The 22,026-nt window shown below is 45.3% G+C and overlaps 1 protein-coding gene across 7 annotated transcripts in view; it reads left to right on the forward strand.

Moving 5' to 3' along the window:
- The window catches only part of NME6 (NME/NM23 nucleoside diphosphate kinase 6), a 39,928-nt gene extending 18,817 nt beyond the window's left edge, over positions 1 to 21,111 (forward strand). For 2 of the 7 annotated variants that reach the window (XR_012156882.1, XM_073329068.1), the window contains 2 exons: positions 16,268 to 16,452; positions 16,904 to 18,161. Coding sequence is in view for 6 of the 7 variants with exons in the window: in XM_073329068.1 (XP_073185169.1) it covers positions 16,268 to 16,443 (176 nt within the window). In the remaining variant the exon portion in view is untranslated. The other 5 variants (XM_073329071.1, XM_073329069.1, XM_073329072.1 and 2 more) reach the window with 5 other exon arrangements.
- Positions 21,112 to 22,026: the final 915 nt, after the last annotated feature.

Consider the following 22,026-nt stretch of genomic DNA (forward strand, 5'->3'; position numbering starts at 1 on the left):
AGCCAAAATAACCTCGAGCCCCCCAGAGCTGTACTGTCCTGCCTGGATTGAAACCCCGATCCCTATGAATTTATTTCCCAGTTCGCCTCCCCCTCAATGTGGAGTGGAAATGCAACAGCCTTTGCCCCTTGAGCGAAGATTTCCAAGCACTACATTCAAACTCACTAATTTAGATAAAGCAAAAACAATCAAAGCAGATTACCTAGCAAATAAACAAAAATGCAAACTAAGCTTAACATACTAGATGGACTGCTAATTCATATTCAATCTCTCACCCTGTCTGATGATACAAGCAGGCTTGCAGAGTCTTAAGGCACAAGCTGCACTTGCTTTTCAGCTTGGGTTCCCCACCCTTGTTCAAAGTCCTTTTTCCTTAGGAGCTTCTCTTAGGTGTTTAGTTGTGGGGGAGAGAAGAACAGATGAGGTCCCTCCCTGCCTTACATAGCTTTAGCACAGGGGTCGGCAACCTGCGGCATGCCGAATTTTACTGGCATGCTGCTGCCAGCCAGGGTCCCGGCCACCGGCCCTGCTCAGCCCGCTGCTGGCCGCGGGTTCCGTTGGGGGGGCCCCTGTAAATGTGACATTTATTACTGGCACATGAAACCTTAAATTAATGAAGACTTGGCATGCCACTTCTCAAAGGTTGCCGACCCCTGCTTTAGCATATGGCAGGAACCCTTTGTTTCAAACTTGGTTCCCAGACCAGTTTGTGAAAAAATACAGACATCCCAAAATGGAGTCCAGAGTCATGTGGCCTGGTCACGTGCCCTGGCATATCTTGCTGAGTCATAGCAGCCATTACTTACAGGCTGTCTGGAGCATCCCAGGTCATGGATAAGCTTCTCCTAAGGGCTATTGTTTTTCCTGAATGGCCCATTACCCTGAATAGGCCCTTTTACCTAGTGGGTGTCACCCAGGTGTGACTACATGTGAAATACAGCTACATAGTCAATATTCATAACTTCAGATACAAAAATGATACATGCATACAAATAAGAATCAGATTCAGCAAATCATATCTTTTCCAATGACACCGCACATGACCCATCTTGTACAAAATGCATCATAATTATGTCATAATTATACAACTATGAAGAATATGGAGTGCAGTATCACAGGGACCTCGAGTCCCCTGAACTCAAGTCAGGACTAAGGTGTTTGTCTAACCTGCTTTTAAAAATATCCAATGATGCAGATTCCACAACATCTCGGCAATTTATTCCAGTGCTTAACCACCCTGACAGGAAGTTTTTCCTAATGTCCAACTCAAACCGCCCTTGCTGCAGTTTAAGCCCATTGTTTCTTGTCCTAGGTTAAGGAGAATAATTTTTATCCCTTCTTCTTGTAACAACCTTTTATGTACTTGAAAATTGTTAGTCTTTTCTTCTCCAGACTAAACAAAGCCATTTTTTCAGTCCTCCCTCACAGGTCATGTTTTCTAGACCTTTAATAATTTTTGTTGCTCTCCTCTGGACTTTCTCGGGTATGTCTACACTACGAAATTAGGTCGAATTTATAGAAGTTGGTTTTTTTGAAATCGGTTTTATATATTCGAGTGTGTGTGTCCCCACAGAAAATGCTCTAAGTGCATTAAGTGCATTAACTCGGCGGAGCGCTTCCACAGTACCGAGGCAAGCGTCGACTTCTGGAGCGTTGCACTGTGGGTAGCTATCCCACAGTTCCCGCAGTCTCCGGTGCCCATTGGAATTCTGGGTTGATATCCCAATGCCTGATGGGGCTAAAACATTGTCGCGGGTGGTTCTGGGTACATATCGTCAGGACCCCGTTCCCACCCTCCCTCCCCCCGTGAAAGCAAGGGCAGACAATCATTTCGCGCCTTTTTTGTCTGCTGCCAGCCAAAGATGTAAAGGATCGATGGAGTGGGTCAGAACAAGACATAGACCAGATTTGTTTTGGACTCATTTTCCTCCTCCCCTGTCTAGATCACACTGCAGTCAGTCACAGAGAAGGCGCAGCGAGGTTAATCTAGCCATGTATCAATCAGAGGCCAGGCTAACCTCCTTGTTCCAATAACAACGATAACTTTGGTGCACCATTTCTTATTGGAACCCTCCGTGCAGTCCTGCCTGAAATACTCCTTGATGTACAGGCACACCCTTTGTTGATTTTAGCTCCCTGAAGCCAACCCTGTAAGCCGTGTCGTCAGTCGCCCCTCCCTCCGTCAGAGCAACGGCAGACAATCGTTCCGCGCCTTCTTTCTGTGCGGACGCCATACCAAGGCAAGCATGGAGGCCGCTGAGCTCATTTTGGCAATTAGGAGCACATCAACCACCACACGCATTATCCAGGAGTATATGCAGCACCAGAACATGGCAACGCGATACCGGGCGAGGAGGCGACGTCAGCGCGGTCCCGTGAGTGATCAGGACATGGACACAGATTTCTCTGAAAGCATGGGCCCTGCCAATGCATGCATCATGGTGCTAATGGGGCAGGTTCATGCTGTGGAACGCCGATTCTGGGCTCGGGAAACAAGCACAGACTGGTGGGACCGCATAGTGTTGCAGGTCTGGGACGATTCCCAGTGGCTGCGAAACTTTCGCATGCGTAGGGGCACTTTCATGGAACTTTGTGACTTGCTTTCCCCTGCCCTGAAGCGCATGAATACCAGGATGAGAGCAGCCCTCACAGTTGAGAAGCGAGTGGCGATAGCCCTGTGGAAGCTTGCAACGCCAGACAGCTACCGGTCAGTTGGGAATCAATTTGGAGTGGGCAAATCTACTGTGGGGGCTGCTGTGATGCAAGTAGCTCACGCAATCAAAGATCTGCTGATATCAAGGGTAGTGACCCTGGGAAATGTGCAGGTCATAGTGGATGGCTTTGCTGCAATGGGATTCCCTAACTGTGGTGGGGCTATAGACGGAACCCATATCCCTATCTTGGCACCAGAGCACCAAGCCGGCGAGTACATAAACCGGAAGGGGTACTTTTCGATAGTGCTGCAAGCTCTGGTGGATCACAAGGGACGTTTCACCAACATCAACGTGGGATGGCCGGGAAAGGTGCATGACGCTGGCATCTTCAGGAACTCTGGTCTGTTTCAAAAGCTGCAGGAAGGGACTTTCTTCCCAGACCAGAAAATAACTGTTGGGGATGTTGAAATGCCTATATGTATCCTTGGGGACCCAGCCTACCCCTTAATGCCATGGCTCATGAAGCTGTACACAGGCAGCCTGGACAGTAGTCAGGAGCTGTTCAACTACAGGCTGAGCAAGTGCAGAATGGTGGTAGAATGTGCATTTGGACGTTTAAAGGCACGCTGGCGCAGTTTACTGACTCGCTTAGACCTCAGCGAAACCAATATTCCCACTGTTATTACTGCTTGCTGTGTGCTCCACAATATCTGTGAGAGTAAGGGGGAGACGTTTATGGCGGGGTGGGAGATTGAGGCAAATCGCCTGGCTGCTGGTTATGCACAGCCAGACACCAGGGCGGTTAGAAGAGCTCAGGAGGGCGCGGTACGCATCAGAGAAGCTTTGAAAACCAGTTTCATGACTGGCCAGGCTACAGTGTGAAAGTTCTGTTTGTTTCTCCTTGATGAAACCCCCCGCCCCTTGGTTCACTCTACTTCCCTGTAAGCTAACCACCCTCCCCTCCTCCCTTTAATCACCGCTTGCAGAGGCAATAAAGTCATTGCTGCTTCACAGTCATGCATTCGTTATTCATTCATCACACAAATAGGGGGATGACTACCAAGGTATCCCAGGAGGGGTGGTGGAGGAGGGAAGGAAAATGCCACACAGCACTTTAAGCACAGCACTTTAAAAGTTTACAACTTTAAAATTTATTGAATGACAGCCTTCTTTTTTTTGGGCAATCCTCTGTGGTGGAGTGGCTGGTTGGCCGGAGGCCCCCCCACCGCGTTCTTGGGCGTCTGGGTGTGGAGGCTATGGAACTTGGGGAGGAGGGCGGTTGGTTACAGAGGGGCAGCAGTGGCAGTCTGTGCTCCAGCTGCCTTTGCTGCAGCTCAACCATACACTGGAGCATTCTGGTTTGGTCCTGCAGCAGCCTCAGCATTGAATCCTGCCTTCTCTCATCACGCTGCCGCCACATTTGAGCTTCAGCCCTGTCTTCTGCCCGCCACTTACTCTCTTCAGCCCTCCACCTCTCCTCCCGGTCATTTTGTGCTTTCCTGCACTCTGACATTATTTGCCTCCACGCATTCGTCTGTGCTCTGTCAGTGTGGGAGGACAGCATTAGCTCGGAGAACATTTCATCTCGAGTGCGTTTTTTTTTCTTTCTAAGCTTCACTAGCCTCTGGGAAGGAGAAGATCCTGTGATCATTGAAACACATCCAGCTGGTGGAGAAAAAAAAAGGGACAGCGGTATTTAAAAAGACACATTTTATAAAACAGTCGCTACACTCTTTCAGGGTAAACCTTGCTGTTAACATTACATACATAGCACATGTGCTTTCGTTACAAGGTCACATTTTGCCTCCTCCCACCGCGTGACTACCCCCTCAACCCTCCCCCCTCCCCGTGGCTAACAGCGGGGAACATTTCTGTTCAGCCACAGGCAAACAGCACAGCAGGAATGTGTCCCTGAAGAAAAGCACCCTATTTCAACCAGGTGACCATGAATTATATCTCACTCTCCTGAGGATAACACAGAGAGAGAAAGAACGGATTTTGGTTGAATGCCAGCAAACATACACTGCAATGCTTTGTTCTACAGTGATTCCCAAGTATGTGTTACTGGCCTGGAGTGATAAAAGTGTCCTACCATGAAGGACGAAATAAGGCTGCCCTCCCCAGAAACCTTTTGCAAAGGCTTTAGGACTACATCTAGGAGAACCGTAAATGCCAGGGCAAAGTAATCCTTTCACATGCTTGCTTTTAAACCATGTATAGCATTTTAAAAGGTACACTCACCAGAGGTCCCTTCTCCGCCTGCTGGGTCCAGGAGGCAGCCTTGGGTGGGTTCGGGGGGTACTGGCTCCAGGTCTAGGGTGAGAAACAGTTCCTGGCTGTCGGGAAAACCGGTTTCTCCGCTTGCTTGCTGTGAGCTATCTACAACCTCCTCCTCCTCCTCATCTTCTTCGTCCCCAAAACCTGCTTCCGTATTGCCTCCATCTCCATTGAAGGAGTCAAACAACACGGCTGGGGTAGTGGTGGCTGAACCCCCTAAAATGGCATGCAGCTCATCATAGAAGCGGCATGTTTGGGGCTCTGACCCAGAGCGGCTGTTCGCCTCTCTGGTTTTCTGGTAGGCTTGCCTCAGCTCCTTCAGTTTCACGCGGCACTGCTTCGGGTCCCTGTTATGGCCTCTGTCCTTCATGCCCTGGGAGATTTTCACAAAGGTTTTGGCATTTCGAAAACTGGAACGGAGTTCTGATAGCACGGATTCCTCTCCCCAAACAGCGATCAGATCCCGTACCTCCCGTTCGGTCCATGCTGGAGCTCTTTTGCTTTTCTGGGACTCCATCATGGTCACCTGTGCTGATGAGCTCTGCATGGTCACCTGCAGCTTGCCACGCTGGCCAAACAGGAAATGAGATTCAAAAGTTCGCGGTTCTTTTCCTGTCTACCTGGCCAGTGCATCTGAGTTGAGAGTGCTGTCCAGAGCGGTCAGAATGGAGCACTCTGGGATAGCTCCCGGAGGCCAATACCATCGAATTGTGTCCACAGTACCCCAAATTCGAGCTGGGAACGTCGATTTAAGCGCTAATCCACTTGTCAGGGGTGGAGTAAGGAAATCGATTTTAAGAGCCCTTTAAGTCGAAATAAAGGGCTTCACTGTGTGGACGGGTGCAGGTTTAAATCGATTTAACGCTGCTAAATTCGACCTAAAGTCCTAGTGTAGACCAGGGCTAATTTGTCCACATCTTTCCTGAAATGTGGCTCCCAGAACTGGACACAATACTCCAGCTGAGGCCCAATCAGCACTCAGTAGAGAGGAAGAATTACTTCTTGTGTCTTGTTTACAACACTCCTGCTAACACAGCCCAGAATGTTTTTTGCAACAGTGTCACACTGTTGACTCATATTTACCTTGTGATCCACTATCACCCGCAGATCCCTTTCCACTGTACTCCTTCGTAGGCAGTTATTTCCTATTGTGTATGTGTGAAATTGTTCCTTCCTAAGTGGAATACTTTGCATTTGTCCTTATTTATTTCATCTTATTTATTTCAGACCATTTCGCCAGTTTGTCCAGATCATTTTGAATTTTAATCCTGACCTCCAAAGCATTTGCAACCCCTCCCAGCTTAATATTGTCCACAAACTTCATCAGTGTACTCTCTATGCCATATCTAAATCAGTGGTTCTTAACCTGGGGTACACACACCCCCTAGGGGTGCGAGATGCCCTTTCTGGGGGTCCGAGACATACCTGAATTTTTCAGAAGGTAAATCATCGAAAACACAAATTAAGCACAGGCATGTAAGTACAACTACTTTGTTTCATCAAACCTGTGTATGTATGAACATTATACATTTAACAATTACTGTAATATACAAACAAAACTATATCTAGGTTTAAAGAACTGGCCTACTTCAACGATTTTTGACAAGGTGTGCAGGAACATATTTTGATTTTTGATAAGGGGTGAGCGAATATATTTTGAGAACCAAAGGTGCAGGCTTCAGTAAAGGTTAAGAACCACTGATCTAAATAATTGATAAAGATACTGAACAGAACCGGACTGATCCATGCAGGGCCCCACTCAATATGCTTGTCCAGCTTGACTATGAACCACTAACTACTCTCTGGGAATGGTTTTCTAGCCACTTATGCATGCACCGTATAGTACGGGGGTTCTCAAACTGGGGGTCGGGACCCCTCAGGGGGTCACGAGGATATTACCTGGGGGGTCATGAGCTGTTAGCCTCCACCCCCAGGCCCCGCTTTGCCTCCAGCATTTATAATGGTGTTAAATATATAAAAAAAGTGTTTTTAATTTATTAGGGTGGACATACTCAGAGGCGTGCTATGTGAAAGGCGTCATCAGTACAAAAGTTTGAGAACCCCTGTTATAGTAGCTCCATTTAGGCTGTATTTCCCTAGTTTGTGTATGAGAAAGTCGTGTGAGACCTTATCAAAAGCCTTACTAAAGTCAAAATATACCACATCTATTGCTTCTCCCTCTCTCTCCCCCGCCCCATCCCGCCCCTCCATCCACAAGCCTCGTTACCCTGTCAAAGAAAGGTATTAGGTTGGTTTGACATGATTTATTCTTGACAAATCCAGGCTCTATCTTCTAAGTGTCTGCAAACTGATTGCTTAATTATTTGCTCCATTATCTTCCCAGGTACTGAAGTTAAGATGACTGGTCTGTAATTCCCCAGGTTGTCCTTATTTCCCTTTTTTAGATGGGCACTGCATTTGCTCTTTTCCAGTCCTCTGGAATCTCTCCGGTCTTCCATGAGTTTTCAAAGATAATCGCTCAGATATCTCCTCAGTCAGCTCCTGGAGTGTTCTAGGATGTATTTAATCAGGCCCTGGTGATGTGAAGACATCTAACTTTTCTAAAAAGAAAAGGAGGACTTGTGGCACCTTAGAGACTAACCAATTTATTAGAGCATAAGCTTTCGTGAGCTACAGCTCACTTCCTCAGATGCATATCGTGGAAACTGCAGCAGGCTTTATATATACACAGAGAATATGAAACAATACCTATTCCCACCCCACTGTCCTGCTGGTAATAGCTTATCTAAAGTGATTTCCAGCACAAATCCAGGTTTTCTCACCCTCCACCCCCCCACACAAATTCACTCTCCTGCTGGTGATAGCCCATCCAAAGTGACAACTCTTTACACAATGTGCATGACAATCAAGCTGGGCTATTTCCTGCATAAATCCAGGTTCTCACATCCCCCCACCCCCATACACACAGAAACTCACTCTCCTGCTGGTAATAGCTCATCCAAACTGACCACTCTTCAAGTTAAAATCCAAGTTAAACCAGAACATCTGGGGGGGGGGGGGTAGGAAAAAACAAGAGGAAACAGGCTACCTTGCATAATGACTTAGCCACTCCAAGTCTCTATTTAAGCCTAAATTAATAGTATCCAATTTGCAAATGAATTCCAATTCAGCAGTTTCTCGCTGGAGTCTGGATTTGAAGTTTTTTTGTTTTAAGATAGCGACCTTCATGTCTGTGATCGCGTGACCAGAGAGATTGAAGTGTTCTCCGACTGGTTTATGAATGTTATAATTCTTGACATCTGATTTGTGTCCATTTATTCTTTTAACTTCAAATCCAGACTCCAGCGAGAAACTGCTGAATTGGAATTCATTTGCAAATTGGATACTATTAATTTAGGCTTAAATAGAGACTTGGAGTGGCTAAGTCATTATGCAAGGTAGCCTGTTTCCTCTTGTTTTTTCCTACCCCCCCCCCCCCAGATGTTCTGGTTTAACTTGGATTTTAACTTGAAGAGTGGTCAGTTTGGATGAGCTATTACCAGCAGGAGAGTGAGTTTGTGTGTGTATGGGGGTGGGGGGATGTGAGAACCTGGATTTATGCAGGAAATAGCCCAGCTTGATTGTCATGCACATTGTGTAAAGAGTTGTCACTTTGGATGGGCTATCACCAGCAGGAGAGTGAATTTGTGTGGGGGGGTGGAGGGTGAGAAAACCTGGATTTGTGCTGGAAATCACTTTAGATAAGCTATTACCAGCAGGACAGTGGGGTGGGAATAGGTATTGTTTCATATTCTCTGTGTATATATAAAGCCTGCTGCAGTTTCCACGATATGCATCTGAGGAAGTGAGCTGTAGCTCACGAAAGCTTATGCTCTAATAAATTGGTTAGTCTCTAAGGTGCCACAAGTCCTCCTTTTCTTTTTGCGAATACAGACTAACACGGCTGCTACTCTGAAACCTAACTTTTCTAAGTAATTTTTAAACTTGTTCTTTCCTTATTTTAGCATCTGATCCTACCTCATTTTCACTGGCGTTCATTAAGTTAGAAGTCCAATCGCTCCTAACCTTTTTGGTGAAAGCCCAAACAAAAAAGGCATTTAGCCATTTCCACATTTTCTGTTATTGATTCCCCCCGTCATTGAGTAATGGGCCTACCCTGTCCTTGGTCTTCCTTTTGCTTCTATTGTAGTTGTAGAATGTTTTCTTGTTACCCTTTATCCAGACTCTTGGGGCAAAGCTAGCAGCATCCCATGTAGAGAGCCAGGCTTTCTGGGAATACTTGACAAACAATGAGCAATAAAAATGAGAAGCTTCACAGAATACCAGAAAAGTTAACTTCCCTACTCACCACCCTCCAAATAAGCCACTCCCCATGACCAGCCATGCTGTGGAGACATTGCATTTCTCCCAGCTGTCTGGAGAGCCCCTGTGCTTCTGGCGTGCCAGGGAGCAACAGCACCAGCCTTCCCTATGTGTCCCCACCTAGGACCACGGGAAAATTTTTTCTGGGTCTTTCAGTCATCACCAATGCAGCACTGACATTTTGCACTTGTATAATACAGACTTCAGCAGACAGAAGCCCAGAACCACTGACTGCCCAGGAATATTTCAGAGACAGTCTGACTAGGACAAGAGCAGACCCTGGGAAGAACGGGTGCTTCATGAATCACCAGGTGTAGGCAGGAGAGGGCGAGTCAGCTAATGGAACTGGGCATTGATGGGAACATTAAGCCTTGGGGTGGCTCTGGGGGATCGGACTGTTGCTTTGGTGGGTGTGCATAAAAACTCTGTGGGCACGGGGGAGGCAGTTACACCTTGTGTAAAATTAATATGGATAATATAATGTTATGGAGGTTAAACTATGGAAGGAATGTGCATTTTCCCAGGACGTGTACAGTGTATACTGGAGAAGGGGTAAAAGAAAAGCAAACAAAACATGGTACTTAAATAAAATCCTATTAGGGCTCCAAAAGGAGCCACAATAAGTTGTGCTTTCTTTTTCAGATCTTTGTGTAATTTGGAGCAGGAGATGAAAGTGGAAAGTAATCAGAACTCTTGTGGAAGTGGAGTGTTTCCCTTTTAAGACAGTCTTGGAGCTGCTAATAGCTTTGGATCCAAAAGCAAGCTAGAAAGCCTCTGTGTAAATGCAAATTACCTAGCTGATGGGCACAAAGTAGCTGCAAATAATGAAAACAACTGATCAGCAAACAAGCTCTAGAAGACTCAGATTATGGCCCTCCAGGAAAGGGAGGTGAAAAAAAAGTCAAGCCTGAAAGTAAGGGGAACAGCTTAAACCTAAGGGGTGGAGTGTTAGGATATAGATATTCAGGCCTGTCTGTAAAGGTCTATACTCTAAGAATTTAGGTGTATTCTTATCACTTGGCTAGTTGTAGAGATATAAAAGAAAGAAAGAATCAAAATCACTGTCTGCCGGTGTAAGGGCCTTCTCTTACTGTGACAGTCTGAGGCCCTGTGCTTTGGCTAAGGCCTCTGGCTAAGCAGCAGAGGCAGCCCTAAGCTGGGAAGCGAATGGTCACGTCCTCACATTCCAAACGAGTCACACTGAAATAAGGTGCTATTGGGCTGTTAGCAATATAACATACAATATACAATCCTGTCCTGGTCATGGCTATCGCCTCCAGAGAAAGGGAAGTGCCTAGAAGATGTAAAAGGAAACTTAGTTTGATAGCATCCTGTCTAGCAAGAACTCACTTATCAATAGACACAGCTGGGAAACGCCTGTGTCTTTATAGATGTAGTTGTGAAATCCTCACTTCTGTATTGTTTTGTCATTATAGTTCCCACTTTGCTGTTGTTTATTTGCATGGTCTCCGTCTGGTTCTGTGATTGTTTCGGTCTGCTGTATAATTAATTTTGCTGGGTGTAAATCAATTAAGGTGGTGAGATATAATTGGTTAAATAATCATGTTACAATATGTTAGGATTGGTTAGTTAAATTTCAGTAGAATGATTGGTTAAAGTATAGCTAAGCAGAACTCAAGTTTTACTATATAGTCTGCAGTCAATCAGTAACGGGGGGATGGGAACAGGGAATGGGGGTGGGGAAATTGGAATCATGTTTTGCTAAGGGGGGGAATGGGAACAGGGACACAGGCAAGGCTTTGTGGTGTCAGAGCTGGGAAGTGGGACACTAGGGAAGGAAACTGGAACCATGTTTGCTGGAAATTCACCCCAATAAACATTGAATTGTTTGCACCTTTGGACTTTGGGTATTGTTGTTCTCTGTTCATGCGAGAAGGACCAGGGAAGTAAGTGGTTGAAGGAATAAGCCCCCTAACAGGCATTAACACAAGAATAACCATACAGGGTCAGACCAATGGTCCATCTAGCCCAGTATCCTGTCTTCTGGCAGTGGCTGGTGCCAGACACTTCAGAGGGAATGAATAAAACAAGGCAATTTATTGAGTGATCCACCCAGTCATCCAGTCCCAGGTTCTGGCAGTCAGAGGTTTAGGGACACCCAGAGCATGGGGTTGGGTCCTGAGCATCTTGACTAACAGCCATTGATGGACTGATCCTCCATGAACTTATTTAATTCTTTTTTTGAACCCACATGTACTTTTGGCCTTCACAACATCCCCTGGCAACAAGTTCCACAAGTTGACTGCACTGTGGGAAGAAGTTTGTTTTAAACCTGCTGCCTATTAATTTCATTGGGTGACCCCTTGTGCTTATGTTATATTAAGGATAAATAGCATTTTCTTATTTACTTTCTCCACACCATTGACAATTTTATAGACCTCTGTCATACCCCTCCTTAGTCATCTTTTGACCAAGCGGAAAAGTCCTAGTCTTTTTAATCTCTCCTCGTGCCCACAACTATTTTTGTTGCCCTTCTCTGTACTTTTTTCCAATTCTAATACATCTTTTTTTGATATGGGGTGACCAGAATGGCACGCTGTATTCAAAGTATGGGTGTACCATGGATTTATATAGTGGCATTATGATATTTTCTGTCTTCTTATTGTAATTCTTCTGCCAGGTGGAGTTGGCAGCAACAAGGGCTGGGTTCAATATCTAAGGGTTTCTCTTAACAATACAAAACAGAACCAGCTCAAGCTCCCATCCATTAATCTGGGAAAATTAACCACCACTTCTGGGTGCCTCCAAGAGGCAATACTGCTCCTCTCACAAGCACAGAGTGTGTGTAGCCAAGAAAGCATTCAGTAAAAAGGGAAAAGGAACCCAGCATTGATTTGGGAAAACACCACAACCACGATTCAAAAGCATATGACCACGAGCAAACACCCACCCCAGGACTCGTTGGGCAGTGTCCTTTGCTTCAGTTTCTCACCTTGTGTGAAAGGCCAACAAACGTCCCTTTAACACACCACTCAGTTGCTGTCTTTGGTTAGCAAAGACCCAGAGTTGAGAGAGATATTCACAGGAGTTCATTTTTCCATTGCAGTGTAGAACAATGCCCTAGCCGGTACAGAGTGATCCACAGTTACTGCTGATCACTCTGCTACTGTTGGTCCAAGGTTCAGCACCTGCTTATCAGTGATTTCAGCTCTAGTGATAGCTGAGCAAAACAATAACTTACAATGGAGTCTAATCAGCTGTCTTTAAACAGTGGAGAGTCAAATGGTGTATAGGGCTCCTTAAGCAGCCCCCCCTCCCCAGAACATCTGTCCTCACCTTGGCTCTTCTTGTGGCATTTGGCATCCTTACCCACTGCTTAGCTGTGACCCCCTCAATCAGGGCAGGCTAAGCACATTTCTTCTGCCCTTTACTCGTACAGTCAGGATAACATCACTTCATCACGCACTAACTACTACAGTGATTTGTAACAACACTGGCCAAATGTGATTTGGCAAAGCACCTCCATCATGCTGTGCATTTAGGCGGAGCAGGCAGTTCTGTGCCAACACGGTCTGTTCCTGACCAGCTCATCACTAGATGGCAGGGGAGAGCTCACCCAAGCCCCAGCTGAAGTGGTCTATCCCTTTTCTAGGGCTTCCTGTCATCATTAGCTTTTTGAAGGCTGCTGCACATTAAGCAGATGTTTTCAGAGAACTATCCACAGTGATTCCAAGATCCCTTCCTTGAGTGGTAACCGCTAATTTACACCTCATCATCTTGGATGTATAGTTGGGATTATGGTTTTCCAATTTGCATTACTTTGCATTTATCAATATTGAATTTAATTTGCCATTTTGTTGCCCAGTCACCCAGTTTTGGGAGATCCCTTTGTAACTCTTCACAGTCTACTTTGGACTTAACTATCTCGAGTAATTTTTTATTGTCTGCAAATTTTTCCACCTCAGCGTTTGCCCCCTTTTCTAGATCACTTAGGAATATGTTGAACAGCACTGGTCCCAGTACAGATCCTTGGGGGATGCTGCTATTTACCTCTTTCCACTGTAAAAACTGACCATTTATTCCTATGCTTAGTTTCCTGCTTTTTAACCAGTTCTTGATCCATGAGAGGACCTTCCCTCTTATCCCATGAAAACTTACTTTGCTTAAGAGCCTTTGGAGTGGGACCTTGTCAAAGGCTTTCTGAAAGTCCACATACACTAAATTGAGTGGATCGCCCTTTTCCACATGTTTGTTGACCCCCCTCAAATAATTCCAAAAGATTGGTGAGGCATGACTTGACTTCCTTTTACAAAAGCTGTGTTGACTCCTCCCCAACAAATCACGTCAATCTATTTGTCTGAGAATTCTGTTCTTACTATAATTTCAACCAGTTTGCCTGGTACTGAAGGTAGGTTTACTGGCCTGTAATTGCCAGGATCACCTCTGGCAAAGACCTGTAAAAACAGGCTATTTGGTTTACTCCAGTATCAGGAATACCTTCTCTCCTACTGTAGATACAATGGTATTCCCTCACCCCATCCCAACACACAGAGCAGTCCACACACAGACTCTCCTTCACTTCATATGTCAATTGACAACAACAATCAGCTTATCTCCTGTTGCTCCATATGAAGTCTAGAAACATCCATCTCAGAGCTGCCATTCCACGAAGAGTCAGGGACACCAGGATACGTCTCCCACCCTCTGTTGTGAGAGGCCTGGACTTGACATGACCCACAGCCCTCTTGTGTATGACTTAGCATAACCTGCAGCCATCTTGTATTCTCAGCTACCATAAATTAGAAATAAAAACTATAAAGTCAGGAAAATTCATCCTCAGCAGACAGAAAAATACCAGCTACATCCTTACTAACAGGAATAGATACAGTACAATCGCAGTTTCATGGGAATAGAAGGAAGTATGAACAAGCTAACCTTGACCAGGGAAGAGTATAAAAATATTGCTCGGGCATGTAGGAATGATATCAGGAGGGCCAAATCGCACCTGGAGCTGCAGCTAGCGAGAGATGTCAAGAGTAACAAGAAGGGTTTCTTCAGGTATGTTGGCAACAAGAAGAAAGCCAAGGAAAGTGTGGGCCCCTTACTGAATGAGGGAGGCAACCTAGTGACAGAGGATGTGGAAAAAGCTAATGTACTCAATGCTTTTTTTGCCTCTGTTTTCACTAACAAGGTCAGCTCCCAGACTGCTGCGCTGGGCATCACAAAATGCGGAAGAGATGGCCAGCCCTCTGTGGAGATAGAGGTGGTTAGGGACTATTTAGAAAAGTTGGACGTGCACAAGTCCATGGGGCTGGACGAGTTGCATCGGAGAGTGCTGAAGGAATTGGCGGCTGTGATTGCAGAGCCATTGGCCATTATCTTTGAAAACTCGTGGCGAACCGGGGAAGTACCGGATGACCGGAAAAAGGATAATGTAATGCCAATCTTTAAAAAAGGGAAGAAGGAGGATCCTGGGAACTACAGGCCAGTCAGCCTCACCTCAGTCCCTGGAAAAATCATGGAGCAGGTCCTCAAAGAATCAATCCTGATGCACTTGCATGAGAGGAAAGTGATCAGGAACAGCCATCATGGATTCACCAAGGGAAGGTCATGCCTGACTAATCTAATCACCTTTTATGATGAGATTACTGGTTCTGTGGATGAAGGGAAAGCAGTGGATGTATTGTTTCTTGACTTTAGCAAAGCTTTTGACACAGTCTCCCACAGTATTCTTTCAGCAAGTTAAGGAAGTATGGGCTGGATGAATGCACTATAAGGTGGGTAGAAAGCTGGCTAGATTGTCGGGCTCAACGGGTAGTGATCAATGGCTCCATGTCTAGCTGGCAGCCGGTGTCAAGTGGAGTGCCCCAAGGGTCGGTCCTGGGGCCGGTTTTGTTCAATATCTTCATAAATGATCTGGAGGATGGTGTGGATTGCACTCTCAGCAAATTTGCGGATGACACTAAACTGGGTGGAGTGGTAGATACGCTGGAGGGGAGGGATAGGATACAGAGGGACCTAGACAAATTGGAGGATTGGGCCAAAAGAAATCTGATGAGGTTCAACAAGGATAAGTGCAGGGTCCTGCACTTAGGACGGAAGAATCCAATGCACCGCTACAGACTAGGGACCGAATGGCTCGGCAGCAGTTCTGCGGAAAAGGACCTAGGGGTGACAGTGGACGAGAAGCTGGATATGAGTCAGCAGTGTGCCCTTGTTGCCAAGAAGGCCAATGGCATTTTGGGATGTATAAGTAGGGGCATTGCCAGCAGATCGAGGGACGTGATCGTCCCCCTCTATTCGACATTGGTGAGGCCTCATCTGGAGTACTGTGTCCAGTTTTGGGCCCCACACTACAAGAAGGATGTGGATAAATTGGAGAGAGTCCAGCGAAGGGCAACAAAAATGATTAGGGGTCTGGAACACATGACTTATGAGGAGAGGCTGAGGGAGCTGGGATTGTTTAGCCTGCAGAAGAGAAGAATGAGGGGGGATTTGATAGCTGCTTTCAACTACCTGAAAGGGGGTTCCAAAGAGGATGGCTCTAGACTGTTCTCAATGGTAGCAGATGACAGAACGAGGAGTAATGGTCTCAAGTTGCAGTGGGGGAGGTTTAGATTGGATATTAGGAAAAACTTTTTCACTAAGAGGGTGGTGAAACACTGGAATGCGTTACCTAGGGAGGTGGTAGAATCTCCTTCCTTAGAGGTTTTTAAGGTCAGGCTTGACAAAGCCCTGGCTGGGATGATTTAACTGGGAATTGGTCCTGCTTCGAGCAGGGGGTTGGACTAGATGACCTTCAGGGGTCCCTTCCAACCCTGATATTCTATGATTCTATGAATTTCTGCAAGTTTCTTACTAGGTGCCTGAACTTTTAGTTCAAAGTTGCTTTTGCTGATAAGTAGCAATTATGAGGTTTTGCTGTTGCTAGAGAAGTTGTTTGAGCCCATTAGGGATTATGATTGGTTAAATTTATTGCATAGTCATGTTTTAAGTAAAATACTTGGTTAAAGTATAGATAAGAAGGACTCTCATTTTAACTATATAATCAGGGTCAAAAAAGATGCCCGCTGGAACTAACTCCGGGACACAGCTCAAGAATAAAGCTGCCAGAATGCTTACATCGTGCACGACCATTCCGTGTAGAAGCCGGCGCCCAGGACGAGATCTGATGCTGACCGGCCATTGGGAGAAGTCTGGCTGCTTTATTGGGAGTGGCGAGCATTAGATACTTGGCGTGTGTATTCTGTTGATTAATTGTTAATAAATACATGTACATGTTTAAGGGTATTACTGTGTAAAGACTCCTTCACTTGCACAAGATCCTGTTAACCCATAGAGGGCCACTGGACCCAGGGAAGGGGGAAGGCCTAAATTGTGTGGGTAACTCCTCCAGGATACATAGCAGCTGGAATAATTTACACATTAATAACATCTTGATGTGACAGTCATATTGCATCATAGGAGAGAAGGGATCTGGGCAGGGATACAAGGCCAGACTTCTAGCTCTTTGTGGCACTTACTATAAGCTTCTTGACTCAGGTTGTTTTTTTGTTTTGTTTGTTTTAAAGAAGTGTGTTTTAATTTACCTGGGCTACATATTGACACTCTAAAATGCTGCAAAATCTTTAACTCATTTCTATTCTTTTCCTGTCTCGTTCAGTACTTTGTGTCTATTCTTTTCCCAGGAGCTTAGAACATGGAAAAGAAGGAAGGGCTGAGCAGAGGGGGAGAACTTTCTGCTTTACCAACTAGCATTTTCTCCCCCTTCCCGGTGTTTTCACATTATGGTGCAATTAACTAAATTTAGAAATAAAGTTTTTAAAGTCACATTTGAGCGCAAACACTGCAGCAGCAAGTGTCTCAGACAAACTTTTAACAAGTCCCTTTGTGCCTTATTTAGAAGTTACAGAAAAACACCCTGGTTAATAAATCCCCAGGAAATTCTGTACTGTTGTCATTAATGCTCAAACCTTGGGGGGATTTGTCATGGAGACAAGTGAGGACTGTTGGGGGACAGGTCCTGAGCAGAGACAAGGAGCAGGAAAACTTCACTTTCAAACTTCAGCTTTTCCATTCAATTTAAAATGTGCTATTGAGGGGCACTAACTGACCCCTGTGCAGTTTCTGCCTCTCAGCAGAGAGAGGTACAAGCTGAGGGCTGAACAGGTAGAGGCTGTCATGCAGGGAACCTCCTGCAGGTCACTGGCAGAGGCTAGGAAGGGGAGAGGGTGGCTGGAGCAGCTGCGGTCTGTGCTGTACCTGTTCCGTGCAGTAACAGACCCACCAGGACTGTCAAGCCAGCACATTTCATCAACACTATACAAGACACTAGAGACAGAGTGTCGCTGCTATGGCTGCAGAAGAGATTTCACAGGGGGTTACCATGTCCCTGTGGGAACATCCAGGCCAGTAAGGATCCCCGAGATCCGAGCTGGACCCAGTCCCCTCCTGACCCCTTTGATGAGGTCCTGACACTTCACTCTCCCTGGCTTCGTTCAGGCCGACGGGCCCCCCCGTCCCTTCCCTTGTGTGAGGCTGCAGAGTCACCTCCCACTTTTCCTGAAGTTCCACCTAGTTTTCCCCTGTTTTCCTCTCACTGCTCACAGTTACATTCAAGTCAACTTCCTGCTGAACTGGGCCAGTGCGGCTCCGTAAGGCCCAGCCCAGGGCCATATTCCCTAAGGAAGTCAAGCTGGTGAGAGGCAGAGCAGCTGGAAGTCTTTGTGCAAAGATACAAGTAAAAAATAGGGGTGAGGTCATGACAGGGGTCTACAAGAGACCACTAGCCACCTCCTCTTCCTGAACCAGGCATTTCTAGAACAACCAACAAACAGCAACACCGCAAGACCGGAGGGACGCTACGCAAACATCTATTGGGAAGGTAATATGGCAAAATGCAATATTCCCAGTCAAGTCTTGGAATGTATTGGAGACCATTTTTTGTTTCAGGAAGCGGAGGAAGTAACCAGGGGCACAGCCATGTTAGACTGGATTCCAACCAACAGGGAGGAATTGGAAGCGAATCTGAAGGCGGAAGGTAATTGAGGTGACAGTGACTGTGAAATGAGAGATTTCATGATTGCACGGAAAGGGAAGAGTGAGAGCAGTAGACTAAGGACAGTGGACTTAAAAGAAATAGGGTTTCACAAAGTCAGAACTGGCAGGTAAGGTCCCATGGGAAAAAAATTGAAGGAATCATAGAATATCAGGCCTGGAAGGGACCCCAGGAGGTCATCTAGTCCAACCCCCTGCTCAGAGCAGGACCAACCCCCAATTTCTACCCCAGATCCCTAAATGGCCCCCTCAGGGATTGAACTCACAACCCTGGGTTTAGCAGGCCAATGCTCAAACCACTGAGCTATCCCTCCCCCGCAAAATGATACATGCATATGTAACGCCAACAGACCCCAGTTGTCGGCAGGCAGGATCGAACTAGGGATCTCTGCAGCTTAGTGCATGAGCCTCTACCGCATGAGCTAAACGTCACCTGGCTGTTCAGTCACCTAAAAAAGAAGATCAGGAGAGCTGGCAGTTTCTCAAGGAGAAAGTATTAAAGGCACAACTGAAAACTATTCCAGTGTGAAGGAAAGAGAGGAAAAATAGTAAGAGCCCAATATGGCTCCATCAGGACGTCTTTAGTGACCTGAAAAGGAATCCTACACAAAGGGGAAACATGGCTAACTGCAAAGGAGGAGTGCAAAAGAACAGCACAAGCACGTAGGGGAAAATTCAGAAAGTCTAAAGCACAAAATGAGTTACATCTAGCAAGGGACATAAATACATTAAGAGCAAGAGAAATAACATCAAGAAGGCTAAAGTGTTTAATGCCTCTTTTGCTTCACTCTTCACTAAAAAGGTTAATGGGGACAGATACTCAACACAATTAACATTAACAACAAGAGGGAGGAAATGTGAGCCAAAATAGGGAAAGAACAGGTTAAAGAATATGAAGATAAGTTACATGTATTCAAGTCAGCAAGGGCCTGATGAAATTCATCCTAGGGTACTTCAGGAACTAGCTGAAGCAATCTCAGAACCATTAGCTAGCAATTATCTTCAAGAACTCAAGAAGGACGAGTGAGGTCCCAGATGACTAGAGAAGAGCAAACATAATATGTATCTTTAAAAAGGGAAACAAAGAGGGTGCAGGAAATTACAGACTAGTCAGCCTAGCTTCAAAACCTGGAAAGATACTCGAACAAATTATTAATCAGTTTGCAAGCACCTAGAGGGCAATAGGATTATAAGAAAAGGTCAGAATGGATTTGTCAAGACCAAATCATACCAACCTGATTTCCTGTCCACGTTCAGACATGCAAGGGAGTGTTTAGTTTGGGAATTTTCTTTACAATCTCTGTCCACATGTTGCTCTGTGTTAATGCTGGAGAGGGTGAGCTCAGATACAAGAATACTTAGCAGGGCTGTCAATTAATTGCAGTTAACTCACGCAATTAACTAAAAAAATTAATTGTGATTAAAAAACTAATCACAATTAATTGCACTTATAACAATAGAATACCAATTGAAATTAAATATTTTGATTGTTTTGCTACATTTTAAATATTGACTTCAATTACAACGCAGAATATGAAGTGCACAGGGCTTTTGCTTACAAATATATGCACTGTAAAAACGATAAAAGAAACCGTATTTTTCAGTTCAACTCATACGAGAACTGAAGTGCGATCTCTTGATCATGAAAGTGGAACTTCCAAATGCAGATTTTTTTTTTGGTTACATAACTGCACTCAAACAAACCAGTGTAAAACTTTAGAGCCTATAAGTCCCCTCAGTCCTACTTCTTATTCTGCCAATCGCAAAGACAAACCAGTTTGTTTATATTGACGGGAGATACTTCTGCCTGTTTCTTTATTTACAACGTCACCTGAAAGTGAGAACAGGCGTTTGCATGGCACTGTTGTAGCCAGTGTTGCAAGGTATTTACATGCCAGGTATGCTAAACACTCATACGCCCCTTCATGCTTTGCCCACCATTCCAGAGGACAAGCTTCCATGCTGATGATGCTCATTAAAAAAAATAATGCATCGATTAAATTTGTGACTGTACTTCTTGGTGGTGGTGGGAATTGTATGTCTCCTGCTCTGTTTTACCCATATTCTTCATATATTTCATGTTTTTGCAGTCTTGGACCATGACCCAGCACCTGTTTTAAGAACACCTTCACAGCAGATTTGACAAAACGCAAAGATGGTACCGATATGAAATTTCTAAAAATAGCTACAGCACTCGACCCAAAGTTTAAGAATCTGAAGTGCCTTCCAAAATCTGAGAGGGACGCGGTGTGGAGCATGCTTTCAGAAGTCTTAAAAGAGCAACACTCTGATGCGGAAACTACAGAATCCAAACCACCAAAAAAGAAAATCAACCTTCTGCTGGTGGCATCTGATGCAGATAATGAAAATGAACATGCATCGGTCCCCACGGCTTTGGATGGTCATCAAGCAGAACCCATCATCACCATGGACGCATGTCCTCTGGAATGGTGGTTGAAGTATGAAGGGACATATGAATCTTTAATGCATCTGGCACATAAATATCTTGCAACGCCAGCTACAACAGTGCGATGCGAACGTCTGTTCTCACTTTCAGGTGACATTGTAATCAAGAAGCAGGCAGCATTATCTCCTGCAAATTGTAACCAGTCTCGTTTCTCTGAGAGATTGGCTGACCAAGAAGTAGGACCGAATAGACTTGTAGGCTCTAAAGTTTTACATTGTTTTATTTTTGAATGCAGTTTTTTTTGCACATAATTCTACATTTGTACATTCAACTTTGATAAAGAGATTGCCCTACAGTACTGGTATGAGGTGAATTGAAAAATACATTTTTTTTTTTTGTTTTTCACAGTGCAAGTATGTGTTCTCAAAAATAAATATAAAGCGAGCACTGTAAACTTTGGATTCTGTGTTGTAATTGAAATTAATATATTTGAAAATGTAGTAAACATCCAAAAATATTTAAAATATTTGGTATTCTATTGTTGTTTAATCGCATGATTAATCGTGATTAATTTGCTTAATCGCTTGACAGCCCTAATACTTAGCCCTTACAGCAGAGTGGAAGGTGCTCAGCTGGAGACTCTGCTTACCCTCTCCTCACCTGTGAGATAAGGGACCTGCCATCCTTTGCCTATTACTGTCCCGTCCCAGTAGCAACACTTCTGTGCACCCTGCTGCCCCAGAACCTCCCTGCTTGGGACCCAGGGGCACCACTTCCAACTCCTCTGCGCGAGGACTTCTCTTCTGGCTCAGTAGTGCCAGCTCTGACTCCTCCCCTCCCTCAGGCCTCTCTCTGCTCTAGGACCAGACATGAAGGCAGGGCAGGTCTGGGTCCCCCACCCCAAGGCTCTTGCACACAGCTCTGTCCACATGCCCAGCCCTGCAGATTGCAGGGTCAGAGGCAGTCATAGAATCATAGAATATCAGAGTTGGAAGGGACCTCTGGAGGTCATCTAGTCCTACCCCCTGCCCAGAGCTGGACCAATCCCCAACTAAATCATCCCAGCCAGGGCTTTGTCAAGCCTGACCTTAAAAACTTCTAAGGAAGGGGATTCCACCACCTCCCTAGGTAGCGCATTCCAGCGTTTCACCACCCTCCTAGTGAAAAAGTTTTTCCTAATATCCAACCTAGACCTGCCCCACTGCAACTTGAGACCATTACTCCTTGTTCTGTCATCTGCCATCACTGAGAACAGTCTAGATCGATCCTCTTTGGATTCACCTTTCAGGTAGTTAAAAGCAGCTATCAAATCCCCCCTCATTCTTCTCTTCCGTAGACTAAACAATC

Source organism: Lepidochelys kempii, chromosome 1 (genome assembly GCF_965140265.1).
Source record: "Lepidochelys kempii isolate rLepKem1 chromosome 1, rLepKem1.hap2, whole genome shotgun sequence".
Classification (NCBI taxonomy): Eukaryota; Metazoa; Chordata; order Testudines; family Cheloniidae; genus Lepidochelys; species Lepidochelys kempii.